The following is a 20161-nucleotide window of genomic DNA, read 5'->3' on the forward strand; positions in this document are numbered from 1 at the left end:
AAAGTTAGTTAGGCTGTTCTAATGTTTCTCCTTTCATCAATATTTCTCTTTTTCTACACCTTTAAATAATGTAACTTGAGCTGTTTTGTGGATTGAGGCAGTTTATTTACCTTCAGTCTTTCCTTTCAAGGTTCAAAACAAAACATAGGCTACTTTAGTAAAGAGGAAAAAAATAGACGTTTCTGGTGCTTTGTAGACTTTGTGAGAAAGGATACCGTGCCTTCTTTAACAGCCCTCATGATGCCTAGCAATGGTGTAAATGCATAGTCATCACTTAGCAAATGCGTGTTTGCGTTTCTTCCCAGAATCAGAGGTACACTGAAGGCAAGGGAAGGAAATGGAAGTAAATGAGAGTCAACTAGCATGGGGTAGCAGGGCAAATCCTGATTACCTCACTCTTTTCTTTAGTGAGGACAAAGCATGCTCTCTCAGAAATGCTTCTCTTGTCTGCAGTGTGTATGGCTTGCATGGACAGAGGAAGCAAAAATTAAAGGAACATAATGCAAATCATTGTGAGTGACCCACGTTTATTTTTTTAGAAACATTTTATATGGCTTGGAACCATGTAGACTGTGAAAAGAGTAATTTAAGATTGTTTCCTTTAAGATGAACATAATTTAACTTAGGAATGGTAAATCTCTTTTCAGGGCTATTAGGTATTAGGGAAAAAAGAAAACTGAATATATCAAAAGATTTAGCAAAGCATTTTAGGATATAAATAAAAAGTAAGGATTCTGTTAATTTTATTCTTATTTTTAAAAGGATAAAATATACTCTTCCTTTAAGGTAATGCCAGTTAATTAACTATAACCATTACATGCAGTGTTTTTCCCATTATTATATATCAGTGACTTAAAGGATGGCCAGAGCTGGGGCAGGGGCAGAAAAAGATAGAGCAGACTTGGGATCTGCCCTGGACACATATTTAATTAATATTGCTACATAATTTAAAATTTTTTTTCTCAAAAATTGTAGTCATTCTGAATCTTAGGTTGATTAAAAAACTTTTTTTCACTTATATCGTGTTTCATATATAATCATAATACAGTAATATTCCTGTAAATTAGGATTTTTTCTAATATATTACAGACTTGTTTTATATGCATCTTATTATGAATTTAACTTTCAGAGAAAAATCCAATGAAATAAAGTGGTGAGGCAGGAGAAAGAGGAGAGAGAATACACTGAGAATAAACCTAAAATAAACATACTCATGTAATATGAGATAGCTGTATATCTAGATGTGATGACTCAGTGGCTTTATGCAAATATGTACAATAATACGAAATACTCAGAGCCTAGTACATTTTTGTAAAATATGCTGTAAATGTTTGAAAAAGCTTGGAGGGCAAAGGTATTCTTTGTCTACTAAAAGTTCTCTTTGAGAGGAAAAAATACAAACCTCTGAATTTAACAAATAGATACATGCCAGACTTTAAGGAGCATATTAATCATTACTTAATATGTACAAGCAGATATGTTCTTGAAATCTTTTTCCCCATGGTCAAAAGAAAAGAACTTAACTTACTCTTGATACTTTTAAAATATCAATTCCAATGACACTGGCATGTTTATTTCTGTAACTAGAGGGATAACCAGTATTGTCTCTTGTCATTTGCTCAGAGGGCAAATGAAATTAAGTTCTATAGGTAAAAGAACCTTACCTAGTTCAATATAAAATAAATAAATAAATAAATAAATGTTTATGGGTTGAAAATGTAAGTGTTTAGTATGATAAGCAACCTTAACACTGTGCCAAATGGAATTACCTACATTTGGATCCTATGAAGCATTCCTTTACCCATGCAATTTTACTTTTAAACTTAATTCCTGAGTTTATTTCATCATATAGCTTGATATAATTCCATACTATTTTTGTTCTTTTTTCATTCCTTTAACATGTTTTTAGGTATATACTGTGTGCCAGAGGTGAGGGATGACTTTCTTCCCACCTTCTAAGTTCTTCTAGCTGGGCTAATAATCAAATTAACATGAGACAGAGTAACAAGAGAAAATGTCCAGATTTTATTATTGATGTATTTGGGGGCGGGGGGGGGGCATAAGAATATGAGACCCAGATATGCATTGGGTAGTTGAGGTTTATTTGTCATTTTGGACAAAGGAGAAAGGAGGTCAGGGGTCTGGGATTTCGAAGGGAAAGCAGGCGATTTAGAGGTAAAAGAAAGAACAAACATGTGGTAAATAAAATTTCGCTGGGCTGCCCAGAAACAATGGGACACGAGGGATGGTCAGTAAACAGTCTTCGCTTATTTTCTCCCTGTCTGCCACATTTGGTTGATATTATGATGCGAAGGTCATACTGTCTTCCTTAAGCAGGTGTTCTATCTGAATTCCTTTAGGCAGGTAAAGGGAAGGGTCAAAGGTTCTTTCTGAGTCTTTTCTTTCTTTTTACTTATTTATTTTTTAAGTCTTTTGTTTCTTAATAACCAGCCTAGAATCATTATTACAAAAGGCATATTTCAGGGTGGCGAAATTTTAGACCCGCTTCACTAGGAAGTGTTCTGGATGTTGATGATACCCATTGGGCAAAAGTAAAAAATTCTACCGTCAAAGAGCTTATAAGAAACAACATTGAACAAATCATACCAAAAATATATACATATATATAATTTTGGTTGTGACCAGTGTTTTCAAGGAGAAGTAGTGCAACATGGTCAGTTAAGAGTAAACAGGGCAAGTTTCCTTGGGCAAGTGTTGAGCATTAACAAGGTAAAGTGAGAAGCAAAGAGTGTTCCAGGTAGAAAATATAGCATGTGCAACAGCCCTGTGGCAGGCAGGGGTGTGGTATGTTTACAGAATGACTGTGACTAGAGCGTAGAGAGAAGAATGGGAGGTGAGCAGGGTCCAGACCATACAGGCCTTATAGACCATGTTAAGGAAAAGTTTATTTTACTATCAGTGGGAAGCCATTGAAAGAATTCTTGGCAAATAATAGGACTAAAACATGGAGCATAGATTTCAGTAGAACCTAAGAGTGAATACAGTAGTTCAGACAAGGGATGATGGGAACTTGGCTAGTGTGGTGGTACAGAAGGGTGATTTGAAGGCCTCCCAGGAGTGATCGCCTTAGAATCATAAATGCTATTTTTATAGATTTTACTTGGTGTTTTGTTTTGTTTTGTTTTCGTTTTTGTTTTTTGGTGAACCGAAGGAATGAAGAGATACTTTAAAGGTAAAAAAGAAATATACGTAAAATACTGAGAACAGATTGACGTATAATTAGCACCTTTGACATTTTATTTTTTTATTAGCAGATATTCATTGGCTGCATTTTTTAAGCCAGTCACTGGGTTAGGTAGTAGAAATACAGACAAGCCTTGCCATCATACAGCTTACGGTCGAGTAAGAAAAATAGACATTAACCAGATAATTACATAAAGACATAATGTTGTGAAGAAAATAGAGGGGTCATGTGAGAATACAAAGAGAGGGTGCCTTGGTGTGGGGGTTGTGGGAGGCCGGCTAGAGGAAGTGACCCTGGGGCCGAGACCCAGAGGGTTGGAAAGGAGTCAACTACAGGTGTGCGGAGGAAGGACTGGGGAGAGGAGCTGTGGACGAAGCTGCACAAATAGATGGGGCCTACACAAGAAAGAAAGGACGTGTGTGCAGGGTTATTCGTCGCAGCTTCACCTGTAACACCAGAAGAAGAGAAACAACCCAGCAGTTCAGCAGTAAAGGACTAATAGAATAAACTGTGGTGCATTTGTATAACGGGATGCCAAAATAAATAAATAATAGAGACGCTATTGATAAGTCCTCAAAATATTATTAAAAGAAAAGGGGAAGATGCAAAGCAGTGTATAAGAAAGGAAGAACATAAGAATGTATAATCAGATTTTGTGCTTGCATGAAGAAAAATCAGAAGAATTAACTAATTAAAATCAGTTACCTATAAGAGGAGCAGAGTAGTTGGAGATAGTAGTGGAAATGAGACTTCTCATATTTTCTATATCTTTTCAGTTTTAATCCTACCTATTCAAAGAATCAGATTTAACTTTAAAAAGAAAGAAAGTATAGCTGGAAAATATTTGTCTTTTAAATAGTATGTCTTATCTTTTTTCAAAATGAGACTCAACTAGATTTCTATTTTTAAAAGTTGAAAATGTATTTACATAGCCTATAATTTTTATCTTAGCTTTAAAATCAAATTATCAATTCTGTGTTGGAGACAATAGAAAAATAGTTAACTTGCCTAGGACATGAGTTCCCTACATCATTCTTAAGTGACAGATTAGAAATGGGGTGATATAGTACCTTTCACTTATATCGGAAAATAATTTTGTTTGCTGCTGTTAGTGGTTTGGCTCATAGATCCCTTTAAAATTTTTTCTAATCCCACATGGAGGAGGAAAAATTTGCCTGTGGTTTGCATTGCCTCCTTTCTCTCTTTAGAAAAGAGGCAGAAGTTAACTATCCTTATAAAAACTATGCAACCAAAACAAATGTGTTATGAGTTGAATTTTAAATTAGCATCATCCAAGCCATACTTACTCAGAATCAATCGACGATTGATAATCTGAGAATCTATCAGTAACTCCCTATTTGCAGTTGTGAACTGGTGAATGAGAGGGAGAGAGCATGCCTAGCTAACCAGTCCATACAGTCAGTCTCTCTTGTCTGTTGTGCTAAGATTTCCAGCATGTAATTTTTGTGGAGGAGAGGTATTTTATACACAAGATTTAAAAGCCTCCCAGGAGCGATAGTTTTATAATCAGGAATTGCTGTTGTTTTTATAGGTTTGACTTGGTTCTTTTTTGGGAGCGTGGGAGGGGGAGCTATTATAAGGTTCTTATGTTTTCTGACCCTTTTGGTCAGAAGTGATTAACTTATTTGGAGAGGAGGGTTTGGATTTCATTTTTCTGTTGTAAGAGGAGGGAATTGTTTGGTCTCTTTACTTTGAATGAATAGGATTCGCTTATAAAATCCATTTCAACCATTTATAAAATGGTTGAAAGCTGTGTACTACTCAGATCCACATTTCCCTGATTTGTCCAACCTTGGGGATCACCCAAGTCAATTTGCCATGTTTTGTAATACAGTTGATTTTTTAAGTGATCAGTGTAAAATTTAAACAGATCACTGGTAATCGGTATTGATTTTGGTGACAGTGGCATTACTGCACTATTTTTTTTTAAGTTCTTAGTTACGGTCTTCAATTAACTTAAAAGTAAAACCTCTAATTAATATTTCTGAGTAAAATCTTAGAAGACACTAGCAGTGTTTAAGAATTTAACTTTGCATTGTACTTTTTAACCTTTAACCTTTCCTTGAAGTGGTCTCAGTAATGACTCAGCACCTTGTTGACCATATATATATTCCTTCCGTGACTCATCTACATTTTGCTTTGTTAGATTCTAAAAAAATCATTCGATAAGTGAGTTTCTTCTTTATTTCTCTTAAAACTCATAGCATTCTGCTTTTCCGTCTTTAAGTTTTTAAAAGATGCTCTTTTTAATTTAATAAGTTTTTTAAGGTTTTTGTTTGGGGCTGTTAGACTATCTAGTCCTAAAAAATATTATATGAAGGTATTACGACAAACTCTTTGCCGACAAACGACTTACAGCCTAATGGAGGACAGAGAGGACAGTTAGTAAAATCTGTTAGATATGAAATGCTGAGTTAAGCCTGAGAAAGAAGAAATATAGAACTTGATGAAGGAAAAAAAACCATCAGCGTCGGCTGGAAATACCTGCTGGGCTAGGTGAGGTGGCAGTATGCCTTAAGCAGGACCGCACAAGAATGAGTAACATGAACATTGGTGGGAAAAGGTCAGAAAAAAATTCTTGAAGAAGCCCTGGATGATAGATACATTTAAATGATTTATAAACTTATGTTAAATTTGCTGTCCTCATCTTAAAGCAGAACATAGCATTACTGCTTATGGATTTTTTTAAAGAAAAATAATGACTTTATCACAGATTTTAATAAATCTTTTTTATTAAGGTAATAAATGGTTGTTAGATGCATAGGATCAGAATTTTGTTAGTTGTGTAAGAGATTGGGTTCTCAGTCTTAAAAAAAAAAGTTGGTCTTCCAAGGTATAGTCTAAAACTATACTTATGAAGGAAAACTGTTTGGTGAATGTAACGATGGGTAGATTTGGTGAATAGGCCACAGGTTTCACTATAAATTCCTGTTGCCCATTATCCCAAGGCCAGTGAGAACAGGGTCACCTAATCGATACAAAGAAATACCTAATTCCTTAACTACTCTTCTGTACCTAAATTGATTTTGAAGTAGGATCTCAGATGCTAACTCGAATGATTTATGTGGCTTGATATTTCCTCCAGCAACTTGAAAGTTTCTTTCTTCCCCTATGTATTACCATTGCGCCCAGAGCCTTCTCTCCTTAAAATACGGGTCACACCGTGCTGTGAATGACCATTAATCTAGTTCTTCCCCTAGAAGTAAGCTCTGTGGATGCATCTTGGAGCATTCCCTTCCTACCTTAAGTGAATTGATAGATGCTGATCTCTGAGTAATCTGTATATGGAGGAAGCTCTCATTAAGTATTTTATATAATATCTATTTGTATGTGTATCTAATCTGTGATCTGGATAATCATATACTAATATACAGATAATGAAGCTAAACTTTAGAGAGGTTAAGTAACTTGGCCGAAGTCTCACAGCCAGACCAGGATTCAAATGTAGACCAGTATAACTCCATAGCCCTGCTTTTGGTTAACTGAAATGAAGCTATAATGCTGCTCCAGGGAAGGTTCTTAAAAAAGAGAAAAGACGGATCTTCGTAAAACAGAAGCCATATTGGTTACATCGAAACCTGGAGCTCTTGGAAGGAAGGGAGGAAGCAGAGGGAGCTGACACCATAAACCATAAAGCAAAAGGGAAATAGAAGTTTTTGGAAAGGGAAGAAAACCTGTGCATTGAGAATTTTAATGTATCACTGGATAAAGAATTATATTACCACAGTTCTGTGTCCTGCCATTACTGAAGTTTACAGATTATGAGTTATCAGTTACCTTTTCAAAAACAACTGCCCTTTTTCCCTTTTAGGATGTTTTTTTTAAAACCCGCTTCTCAGTGATTTGTTGAAACCTATCCCAGTGACTCAGAAAAATGAAATCTGTCCTTCTACCTCTTCTTATAGTTCATATTTGTCTTTCCTTCTCTGTCTCCCTTCCCAGTGCCCACACCCTTATTTTTGATAGTACCTCTCTTTCTCAACTGGCAGGGTTTTTTTTAACATTGACAGGCATTTCCCAATCTTATTACAAAGTAATAAAATCATAAATCTCATAAAATACTAAGACAGGTATACTTCCCTGCTTATTATTCTTCTGGTCTCTTACTGACTGAAGAAAAAAAATCAATGATGGGCAGAGAAATATATAATTATACATTTTTAAATAGGAGTAAAGAAAGGAGTTAATGCTTTACACATTAGTGGTTAGAGATGTCTCACTAAAGAGTGATTTTGTTCCAGCCATTCGTCATACGTTTAAGGCAACCTGCCAACTCTGGATGGTTGTACACGTAGTATAAACACCTGTTTTATAGAATTATTGGGAGAGCCAGTAATTAATCTGAAGTTTAAGTTATAAATAAATATATTAAAACTAATAACTAGAAATTGTATCTTCTCTATTACTTCAGTACCTTTGATAAGGTATATAATCTAAATTTGATTTGGAAAAAAGTTCATTTGGTAGAAATAAAGTACCTTTTTATGGTTTTGATGTCTATGAAGTAATACTTCAAGTTTTTCAGTCAGTAACTTTGTAAATGGTATTTATCGTCTACTGATACATGCTGTGTAGGCGGGAGGACGTTTTCAGTGTATCCACTTGGCTCTTAAAGTTCTCTTACCCAGTTTCTGTTTAAAACCTCAGCTTGTCTCTGCTGTGTTAGTCAGTGTCGAAGTTTGTTTTGCCCTTTAACAATTAAAGTATTGTATGCCACATTGTAGGTCATTCACCAGATGTTGCCATAGTGGTTTTGCTTATGTCTGATCTGCGTTGCTCATTGTTCGGCAGATCTTTTTGAAAGTTCTTTGTAATTGAGTTCACAGTGATTTACTATATTTCTAAATTACTGTAATTGTTTCTGATATTAGGTTTTGAAAATCTGTCTAATTTGTCATCATCCCATTTCTGCCTAGAATTGTTACCTCTATCTTCTTTTGCTTCTGTTTTAAATGTTAGCTTTTCTGTTGTTATTTTATTCTTATAAACCACTTTAAATTTCTCCTAAATTAGGACATATGTCAATAAATAGTTCCGTATAGATTTTCCTTGCTCTGGAATTATGAAAAGATACATGAAAATTTAATATTGTATTCTTCATAATTTTAGAAGGAATTAACTTCTTTCATCTGTTCCAGCCCCTTGCATTAGATCCTTGTTCCTAGGATGTTTAAATAAATGCAGCTTCAGGGCCAGAGACCAAATTAGGAAGGAAGTCAAAGTATATCTTTTCTGCATTTGTCATTTAGGTGCTCTGCCTTTCTTTTTTTGTTTGTTTCAGACTTCTTTTAAAAGCTTTCCAAAATCTTTATTGCTATATGAATAGAGGCAGGTTAGACCAGGTGAAAGAACATGGGCCTGTCTTGGAATAAGACATTCCTGAGTTCCCCGGATCCCAGCCCATCCGCTTCCTAGCTGTCTGACCATAGGCAAGTTACTCAACTTTCTGAATCTGTTTTTTTTTTTTTTTTAACTGTAACATAGAGAGAATAGAACACTGTAGAGTTGATGTAAAGGTAACATCATCTGCCACTTAGAAAGTGCCTCTCAAAGGATAGCATCACCCACCATATCAAAGAATAGTCTACTCAAAGTACTTGGCTGATTGATTCTATATGCTCATCATTTCTCATGATCCGATAGCATAAATATAGAAGTAAATTGAAAAAGTATTAATGACCCTAAAATATTTCCTCAAACATTTTGGCTTTTTGCCACTTTTCTTAAAAATAGGATCTGACCTTTCTCCCACCTCATTTTCTTCCTCTCTCCCGAAGCCAGTTCTGTTTGAGAAGCCAGTCTTTCCTAGATTGTTCGTTACAAGGCCAAATAGCCTAGTAGAGTGAACCTGATAAATAAGCCAAATAACTTAAAAATAGTACTTTTAAGTCTTGTTAACACTGCTAATATATAATGGCAACAGCAGAGCCATTACTAAGATTGCAAAAATTAGTTATCTTTAAAATTGTATTGCAACTGCTTTTCTAATATTACTTAATTCTTCTCTTTAATTGGTAATGATTTGTATTTATTTAATAACCAAAACATTCTGAGGATTCCTTGTAGCATATCAGTCAGAACTGCATTGAAGATACATGAATACATATTATAGTGTAAATTAGTTAATCAAAAATAATAACTAGAGAAGCAAAATATTTTGTTTTTGATTTATTTTGTTTAGAAAGTATATTCATATCAAAAATTGGTTTAATTTCTCTTTTTTATTTAGTAATGGTTTGATTGGATATAAGTCAATACCATTCTTATTTAAATTTGTATCTGATTTTGAAGACAAGCTATCAAAACTAAAACTTGTATAGGATATAACACATAATCAGTGCTAATAGAAAAATGAGATAGGTTATCCGTTTTGATGTAAAATAGCTTCTGAGATTAAAGTGGCAGTGAAATTTTATATTTATAATTATTAACTGAAAATTATAAATTATCATTGAGAAGCTGTGAATCTGGAAGGCTCTCCTATACCAGGGAGCTGCTCTCAGGTGTATACTTTTAAAGGCTTTGAGCATCAACCTTCGCACAGTTACTGGAAGAATGTTTTTGTGAAAATGGGTATTTATCATTTTGTTGTGCAAATGAGAACGCAGTCCTAAAAAAGCACCCTCTTTTCTTGGTTTCCCATGGGTTGTTTCACTGGGGGCTGGCTAGGGGACCATTTTAAAAAAGAGCTAATGCTCGCATTTTGAGGCTTTGTTAGTGAGCCACCAAGACTTCCTCAGCTACAAGAAGAGGAAGTGCCTCTGTTTTGAGTTGTCAGCTCCCCAGGGAGCAGGGAAACTGGTTTATGTTATTGACATTTGTGGGATTAGCTAAAGATTGTCTGATGTCCGTCTCACATCTTTCTGTCTCTCTAACTTTCTAGACTGTTTTTAACAACTATCTAGAGGTCCAGTACATGAATAAATCCTGTACTCTGCTTTTATTGTCTCCTCTCATTTTAAAACATGAGAATTAAAATGCAAGTCAAAAAAGTTTTGTGACCCAGAGCAGTAAAGTAATTGGCTAAAACCTGAACCTATTTCTAAAATTAGAATTTCACACTAAACATACAGAAGCTCCTGAGCTGCTCTGTAATTCCAAGAGCCAGGGGTCATCTGAAATAGGAGAATAGGAAAAGCCAAATAATAACATTAGAGCAAGGTGGAAAATTACTTTGTGACTCAGGTAGCCTACTAGTGTGAAACCTTTAAAAAAAAAAAAAACCTCTGAAAGAAGAGCATTTAACAGGCTGGTTCATAAACTGGTACATAAACTTTCAGTGGAATTTAATGTCTAAAAGAGAAGCCAGTTTCTATCCTTCAAAATACATAGGGATGTTTTTCTATTGAAAGAAAGGCTTTTTGAGAGCTCTTTGAGTTTCCAAATATATATATACCTCTATTTAGAAAGCAGATTTTTTTCAGAAACTTTTACTAGAAAGGAACCATAAAAATTATCTTAATCTTAGTTTCTTCATTATGCAAGTAAGAAGAGAATTCACATAATAAACTTAGGGCAGGGATGGTAATGCTGCCTGATTTTCCTGTATCTTTTATTCTCCTTCAGCGATATCAGTTTCCTTCTAGTTAACAGGACTCTCTACAGGCAAATGAAAAGATTATCTACTTAATGGACAGAGAAAGTAGAAAATTAATAAATGGTTTATTTTGTGATGAATTGCCTTGTTCATGATCTGGTAATAAATGCAATTTTATTTTATTTTATTTTTTCTTCCTATTCGATGGATTTTTCTCCTTTTTAATGTTATTTTCAGATCCAGGGTCTTCTTAATGCTTGGCTTTGCCTCTATAACATTGAAAATAATCTTCATGATCTTTGTCTAGCCAACTTGGGAAAATGCCATTTTAGAGAAAGAAATTTTCCTTAAGTGTGGTTTGCAAAAATTCAAAGTACATCACAAAGCAGTTTATAAGAATTGGAACATCATATTTTAGAGATAGTTAGGAATTTTCTTCAATTGTCTGAAGTTTATAAGTGAAGGTGATTATCTTGATTATAAACAGAATTGATTTATGGCTACATTGAGAATTAGAATCTGGAAATTATTTGGAACTTTCTAATTTAGTTTCATTTTTAGATCTATTAACTCATAGTTTTTATTTTTGATTATCTGAAATGAGTCATAAAGCTTCATTTTCCTGTTTTTTTCTTTATCATTAAAAAAATCACATTGATATGCATATAAAATAATATAGGTAATGCATATTTAAGTTATAAAGCATAATAATATAATGAACATCTGACCCCGCCACCCAGCCCAAGAACTAGAACATTACCAATAGCTTGTTTCCATTTTCATGTTCCTTCTCTAACCCATCCCCTTACCCTCCTCATACCTTACATTTTATCTATCTATTCTGTTCTGTTGTCGAAAGATACTTGCCTTGTTTCTGTGTCTGCTATGAATGTCCCTGACCATGTCTCAAAGGGCATTATGAGTATTCAACTTTTTAAGGTAAAGTCAGAGTGTTTTCCAGTATGGATATACCAGCTTACATTCCCGCTTGCAGTGTGTGTAAAGTTCCCTTTGGTCCACATTCCCTCCAAACAGAGTACCATGCTGTTTTTGTGTGTTTGCTCTTCATTTTTATTTCTCTAATTATTTATTGACCACATGTATTTCTTCCACTATAAAATGCCAGTTTATACCTTTACCCCTACTTCTAATGGATTGATTTGTAGTTCTTCATATATTTTTATACAAATATCTTTTGGTTATGTGTTACATATATTATATATGTCCTCTACCCGTTGTGACTTTTGATTTACCCTCTTTGCAGTGGCTTTTGACAAATCAAAGGTCTTAAAGTAGCTTGAATTATCAATCTATTATTTTATTGCTAGTGCCTTTTGTGTCCTATTTAAGGAATTTTTTCCAACCCAAGTTTGTGTGAATTTTGGCTGTATTCTCTTCCGAAAGTTTTAGATTGTTTTGCTTTTCACAATTCTAAGTCCACGTGGAGCTGGTTTGTTTATATTATGTGAGTTAGGAATCCAACTTTCTCCCCAAGTGGATAAGCTCTTTCCCCAGCACCATCCTTCTCCCCCACAGCTCTATTGAAGTATAGTTGGCATGCAGCCACTGCACATGTGTGAAGCGTACAATTTAACAAGTTCTGACCAATGCAGGCACCTGTGAAATCATCGCCAAAACAAGATAGTATGTTCATCACCCCCAAAAGTTTCCTCAAGCCCCTTTGTAATCCAACCCTCGTTACCAGGCATCCACCGATTTGCTTTCTGTTGGCTATAAATTAGTTCTAAATTTTAAATAAATGGAACTAAACAGTTTATACTCCGGTTTCTCTCAATGAGCATGTTTTCATGATTCTTTATGTTACACTTATCAATTGTTCATTTCTTTTTTTGCAGAGTAATATTCCATTGTGTAGAAATGCCACAGTTTATCTCTTCATCTGCTGATAGGCATTTGGGTGGATTCCAGTGTAGACCATTATAAATAACGCTACTATGAACATTCACGTACAGGTCTTCATGTGGACATACACTTTCATTTCTCTCAGGAGTGGAATAGCTGGGTTATATGTATAGATACATGGACATAATAGGTTCATGTTTAACTTTTGAAGAAACTGGCAGACTTTTTTAAGGTAGTTAAACCATTTTAGATTCCCACCATCACTGTGTAAGAGGTCCATTTACTCCACATCTTTGCCATTAAAATATGGTTACTCTTTAATTTTAACCATTCTGGTGGGTGTGTAGTGGCATCTCATTGTAGTTTTAATTCGAGTTTTCCTAGTCACTAAAGATGTCAAATATCTTTTCATGCGCTTGTTTGCCATCTATATATTTTCCTTGGTGAAATGCCTGTTTAAATATTTTCCCTATTTTTTCATTAGATTGTTTGTCATCTTATTCAATTCTAAGAATTCTTTATATACTGTAGCATCAAGTTTTTGTCTGACACATGTTTCGCAAATATTGTCTCTCAGTATGTGGCTTGCTTTTTCATTTTTATGTGTCTTTTGAAGAGAAAAATATTTTAATTTAGATCAAATCCAGTTTATTAATTTTTTTCTTTTATAGTTTATGCTTTTGGGTACTATTCAGAAATCTTCGCCAAACCCAAGATCATTGAGATTTTCTTCTCCTGTGTGTGTTTTCTAGACGTTTATATAGCTTTTAGCGCTGACATTTAGGTCCGTGATCCATTGCGAGCTAAATTCTGTTGATATTATAAGGTGTATTGGTCATGGTTCATTTTTCATGACTCAGTCCCTGGGTGTCTTTTCTGTCTGCCCACTCTCTTGATGAGCTTATGAACGCTCCTTTCACCCTTATAGCTCTGGGGCTGTTGCAGAAACAGGGCTAGAGACCAACTATTATAACAAATGATGCTTCCATCTCATCACTTAGGAAATCACAAGAGTTTTAGGAGCTCAGTGCCAGCAATGAGGAGGAAGACCAATTATATATTCCTTCTTATGAATCACGATATCACAATCTTTTTCCAAGTTCCAAATCACTGGGTTCTAAATAAATGAAAGTTTATTTTACTAAGAGAAGTCAATGTTGTTTGAAGATTTGACTGTCAAATAGGTAAACTCAGATTTCACTGAAATGGAATGAGTCCTTATTCTGTGTCAGACAGTGTGCTAGGTTGTATCTGATTTCATTTAACCCTTAAAACAGTGCTACAAACTTAGTTTGGTAATGGCATCCCTGATAAATGGATAAAGACCTCGACCAGTGAAGTTAGAAGTAACCTGTGCCTGGTGTCACAAAGAAACTGGAAAGTGATACGACTAAGATTGTCATGCATGCCTCCTTACTCCAAAGCTCTTTCCGGTAATTTCTATAAAAGAAGAGTCCTAAAAATAGGGATATTTTACTAATTACTTAGATTAATAGTAAACATAAGTCTGAGGAGGCTGTGACCAGTATCGAACTTTGCCTAATGCAGTTCTTCCCAGAAGGTCAGAAATAATCGTTTTCAGATACTATATTACATATCACATTTACTCCAAAACCACAGTTAGATGTTGGGACCAGATAGCAGCAGCTTTGCCTCTCTTGTTTGAATCTCTGTTCTCTAGCTGCTTTCTCTCTTAATTTATTTCATGTGACACAGCCACCCCTCCCCAGGTACAGGCTTTTTTCAATTCCTTATTTATCACCCACCTTAGCCTTTCCTCTCTCCAAGGCTGTCCACCACTTTTAGATTTTTCTCCTTTTCACTGTTTTTATCTAAAATCCACATTCATTGTTAGGAAACTGCCTTCTTAACCTTTTTCATAGATGTACCACTTAATCTTTTGCTGCGTAACAAAACACCCAAAACTTAGTGGCATAGAACAGCAATGACGTATTATTTCCAGCAATTATGTGGGTTGGGTAGGTGGGTTCTTCTGGCTACACTCCCTGCTGGAATGTCTGCTGGGTGCCGGGCACAGCTGGAACAGGCCGTTGCTCTCTCGCTGTGGGCTTTCATCCCGAAGGAGGCTGGGCTGGGCTTCCTCACAGGCCGGTGGCAGTAGCCCAAGAGGGCGGACACTGGCTTATCGGGCCTCATTTTCTAACGTTACATGGCCAAGCTCACTTTCATTTGTTAAAAAATTCAACCAAGTAAATTTGGAGATCGAATCGGCTTTACTAAGTGATTCATGAATCCAGCAGCATCCCTTCTAGCAGCTAGAAGGGCCCTCCAAGGAGACGGTACAAAATGGAAGGTTTTTATAGATGGAAGGAACATGGGACTAAGAAGTTAAAAGTGGATCATTTCGAGCAAGGAGCCTCCCCTTAGGGGAAGACCGGGGGTCTTACCAGGCAGATGACCTCACTAGTGTGGATCGGAAAATTTCACACAGATTGGTTTAAAATTTTACTCCTGTGAGAGGCTGAAACTGCAGTTAGGTTGGGTATTAAACCCAACCTAAAAGCTATTAGATTTTGTATCGTGGGCTTTTAGCACAAGTGACGCCATCTTGAGCCTGTGAGTTTTTTTCTTTTTAACACATTGTAGACCACGCCTCACGGTGTGGATATTGAGAGGAATGATTTGGGGGGGCCATTGTTGTAACAGTCCACTATAATAGAGTATTTCACTCACATCTTAAATTATCATCTAGAAACCTGCTTTTCCTGTGATTATCCTGTTTCCTTCATAATTGTCCCTAGGTTGAGGCTGGTCATCCTTTTAAATATTCCCATATCTCAGAACCAGGGGTCAGGGGAGTTAGACCTTTCATGTCCCATTGTTCTCTTCCAACTTGTCTTGAAAAAGCTCTGTTCTCTCCACAAGTACCTGTGTTTTTTGTTTGTTTTTAAGTTAACCCGATGTAGCTCTACTACCCATTCATCATACTAATGATCGTTTTTTGCTGCCCTGTGCCTTACTTATCCTTGTTTTCTTGTATCTCTAGGACAGTGCCTGGCACTGTATACGGTGTAAATATTTTGCTGTGGTCTTTATTGTACGGAGCACCAAAGGTTTTCATTGAGAAACGTTGCAGACCTTAAATGTCTGACCAGAAAAATTCAAGATATACCTCTTTTAATTTATACAGATATTTTTAATTTTCATTGTTTCCTGCTATCTGGTCCTCTTAAACTATATTCCTGCCAGAAACTTTCTTTGTCAGAGGAAGAGAAAAAAAATTCCTTTTGTTTTAAACAAATTTTAGATCAGCAGCACCAGATGCCCTGAAGGTTTGAGCAGTTAGAGAGTGAGCCCAAGTTCTTCTCCAGGCATGAGATATGAATTCCCTTGGGTATCACTACATATTTTGTGTCTTGCGTCCCTTTCCCCATCCTCTAATAACGTAAGCTCATGAGGAATAGGTTTTTTTTAATGTAACGCCAACACCTAGAATAGTGCCTGGCACATAGAACATACTTAATGAGTATTTGTTGAATGAATAAACGAGATAAAAAGATATCTATCTAAGATATTTTAAGAACCAGTTACTGAAAGAATGCATAGTACAATCCATTTGTTTTTAAATATTGCATAACATTTCTCAAAGGATATACAACAAAATGTTTAACAGTGATTCTTAGGCGGGAAGGAAGGTGGATAAGTACAGAGAGTGGATCGGATTTTACTTTGTAATTGTGAGCATGTTATTTTTATTATACGTTATTTTTAAAAATAAAGACTTTACAAACTAAAAATAATATTCAATATAAATATGTTATTTCCTTTATAGAGGTCGATGAAAGAAGAAATGGCTTGAGAGACTGTGTGTGTCTATATGTGTGTATAACATAGTGAATACAGATGTCATGTCATATAGAAAATGTTATATCCTCTTTTTTCACTTAGCATCATGTATCAGATCTTTTCACATCATTAAACATTAAAGCTCGGTTTTAATGAAAATTGCATTGGATGGGTAAATCAGAGTGGATTTTAGACTTTCTCTATTGAACATTTTGCAGTTATAAATAAGATTCCAGGAAACAACTTTATTCATAACTCTTTGTGATGCTTTGCTGATTTCCCCAAGAAGGATTCGTAGAGGTAGTGTTACTTGGTTAAAACGTATTCCTGATAGCATTACAAGTAATAAACCATTAAAAATAACTGAAAGTCATGTGAACCTTAAGTAAATTGGCTTTCTGGACAACACTTCTTGCCACATACTTGATTCTTTGCAGAAACTAAATTATTTAAAAGTATCTAGTTTACTCAGTTGCACATAAAGCTTAGCCTAATGATATCCATACTTGATTTGTAGCATATATCATATAATAATTATTTATATATAATTTTTCTTCTCCAATATTTAATTTCAAATATTCTTAGTTTTGGAGGAGATTGATATTTTTAATTAATGTCTGCAGTAATGTTTGAAAATAGTTAACAGAGTTGGGTAGTTAACAGAGTCGGGGCATACCTTGGAGATACTGCGGGTTGGATTCCACACCACCACAATAAAGTGAGTCTTAAACTTTTTGCTGGCAGAGAGTCTTGCTTTCAATTTGTGAAAAATGCAACATCTGTGAAGTGCGGTAAAGTGAACCAAAATAAAACGAGGTATGCCTATATGTATTTAGCTTCTTAAACTGATCTTTTCCCTTTAGGGAATTAAAAGTCATCAGAGGCTCAGTTATCCTGCAATGCAATGTACAATTGCTATGCATAAAATATTTGCATTATTAAAAGGGCTTTTCCTGAGGAGAGAGACACTGTTTAACTATGACATGAAATAAATCACCTTGTATTTCACTGCCACTGATGTTAATGCTTGGTCTTGTGACTCTGCCCTGTTCACAGGTCAAAGTATTGCACAACCAGCTGGTCCTTTTCCACAATGCCATTGCCGCTTACTTTGCTGGGAATCAGAAGCAGCTTGAACAGACACTTAAACAGTTCCATATCAAATTGAAAACTCCTGGAATGGATGCCTCATCATGGCTTGAAGAACAGTAAAATCACTCCTGGAAAAAAAAAGAAAGTCACATTGTTATATTTCTAAACAAACCTAATAAGAATTAAGCAGAGCTGGGGTCGAGGAAGGGGTGACGACCATTGTAGAGATTCTTGGGCAAACAGCTTTAGTTTCTCCCTTTTTCATACTGTAACAATTGAACTATTAAATTTGGTGGGATGGTGGGTGGTTTTAATGAAAATGTAATTTCTATAATCTGAACACAATAATTTTCCTTTTTGAGAAATCCTTTTGTATTGTGAGGGTCGATGGCTATTTCTGTAGTTTGAAAACATCTAACATAGATTTGCACTGACCAGATGAAAATTCAAGGGTTTTGGTCCTAGAAATGAGGGCCAGTTGTAACTTTTCCAAAGGGAGGTTTACATGATTTGTATCAACATCAGATATTTTATATATGAATATATTAAACATCTTTACGAGATTCATTTTCATGTATTGTCTTAAAGGAAAAACTATTTTGCAGAGTAAAATTATATGATGTTCTTGCAGCATCCACACGGAGATGACCGCTCTGACGGATGATGGAGTTGTGGCAAACACTATTTTAATAATGAATCTCTACCATCGTAATCTTGTTTAGACTTCTTTTTTTTCTTTTTTTTTTTTTTAAGACACAGGAATCACACTGTCATTTCTACGAGGCTTTCAAGCTTATGAATTTGCATCATCCAAAGTCATAGGACGGTTATGTTAGTCTTTTAATTCACAGTGAAACCTGTGTAAGAGAATTTTTTTTGACAGGTGGATTTTGGAAGTAGAAGTTCTTGACGGTTTCTAGAGTAGAAATCTGCTTAGGACGCTAGTTTTTGGTAAATTTCATTTTGACAGAAGTGAATTCCTAGAGAGCTTTCATTGACTTCCATGTGTAACAATACCAGTTAAGCCTTAAATCACAGATATGTGCCTTCTCAGATACAGTAATTCTCATGCAACCAATGTACATAATCCTAAGGAAACCCCTTTCGGATACTGTTGGATGTGTCTGTTCCTTCCTTGGAAAGGAGCACGGTGTATAAACCTTGGGTTTCTTTGTATTCATTAAGCCACGTTTTGGGTTTATGGTGAAACCAGCTTTTCAGTTTGCCGTTTGATTTTCTTCATTCTTTTTGCAGAATGGAAAGACGGGAGTTTTTTTTCATTTGAGTAACGGAACGGCATATGGGGCACTGGTGGGTGACAGAGGAAAGGGCCTGGGGAAGGCCGGCACGGTCTGTTTGCTCAGGACTGTTGGTTTTGTGTTCTGTGGTTGGCCTGTCTGCTCTGTGGCGCATCAGTAATGTAATCCTTTTTAAATATAAGTTCTCTTGATTTTTTTTTTGTCACAGACATAAATTAATATTTCGAGAAGCATCCCTTTACCTGTTCAATTATTTTATGTTGAAATGAAGTACTTAAAATTACCGTTATACATGACCTTCGTGGACTGTAAGATTTGTTATATATGTTCAAATGCCTTTTAGCTGGCTTTTTAAATAATATGCCTGTTTCCAGTGCTTAATACAATGTAATGTGATTGTAAATCATAAACCTATTTTAAATCATTCCCTCCTGTATATTTGTACTCTGAGAGAGCCTTATTTTATTCTTCCAGCAGAATTACTACTTGTGATAGTTCATTTACATTCCCCAGAATGTGCCTCTGGTGTGAATTTTGTATTCTTATTAAAATGTTTGCTGCAGTGCCTTGTTTCTCTGGTCCTTCGTAATTTAAAGTAAGTAACAACTATCTGGAAATTCTGAAACATACGATTTATCTTTTCTGAACTTTAAAAACAATAACAAAAATGGTGCTTCTGTTACTTCTAATTGTTTTATCTCAGTTAAGTTATTATTTTCCCTCACTTGGAATCTCTTGGGAGAACATGCCCACTCTTACCACATTTCAATAACAATTGTAGTAGCTGAGGAATTAGTTGTTTCATGGATTACTGATTTTTCAGAATAAACTAAAAATCCTAGTGACTCTGAGTCATGGGTACATGTGCAAAAGAAGTAAATAACATATTAGCCAGTGATATATTTACTTTGTTAAGAAAGTAATTCATATTCATTGTAGAAAAAAATTAGAATTTCAAATAATCAAAGGTAAAATACGTAACTTCCCAAACCAGTAAGTACTACATGGGACCACCTAACTCTCCTGAAGTTAGACATTTTAGTTACCAATTATTTATCTTATAAACTCTAGTTCGATTACTCTTTAACATGCATGCATTCATTCTTCTTTGTACTCTGACCTAGTTATTCCCTTAGATTAGATTCTTAGAAGTGAAAATGAGCCTTCAAAGTTTTACACACTTTTAAGACTTTGTTATACCTATCGCCAATTGGCTGCTTAGATTTTGGCAGTTTACACCTCCAAGAGTGTACACACGTGCCTGTTTACATATTTTTAAAGCCAATATGCATAAAGCATATACTCATCAGAACATCACTTTGTAAATGTTTTAAGTGGAAAGAGAAAAGCTGTTAGGAAAATAAAGACCAAACAATC

General features: G+C 35.2%; 1 protein-coding gene across 13 annotated transcripts in view; it reads left to right on the plus strand.

Moving 5' to 3' along the window:
- The window catches only part of ARFIP1 (ADP ribosylation factor interacting protein 1), an 81571-nt gene extending 62222 nt beyond the window's left edge, over positions 1–19349 (plus strand). For all 13 annotated transcript variants that reach the window (XM_016144589.2, XM_016144590.2, XM_016144594.2 and 10 more), the window contains one exon: positions 17490–19349. In XM_016144589.2, the coding sequence (XP_016000075.1) occupies positions 17490–17645 (156 nt within the window). In that variant the 3' untranslated portion in view covers positions 17646–19349. The remainder of the gene's footprint in view (positions 1–17489) is intronic.
- Positions 19350–20161: the final 812 nt, after the last annotated feature.

Source organism: Rousettus aegyptiacus, unplaced genomic scaffold (assembly GCF_014176215.1).
Source record: "Rousettus aegyptiacus isolate mRouAeg1 unplaced genomic scaffold, mRouAeg1.p scaffold_m13_p_16, whole genome shotgun sequence".
In the NCBI taxonomy this organism is placed as follows: domain Eukaryota; kingdom Metazoa; phylum Chordata; class Mammalia; order Chiroptera; family Pteropodidae; genus Rousettus; species Rousettus aegyptiacus.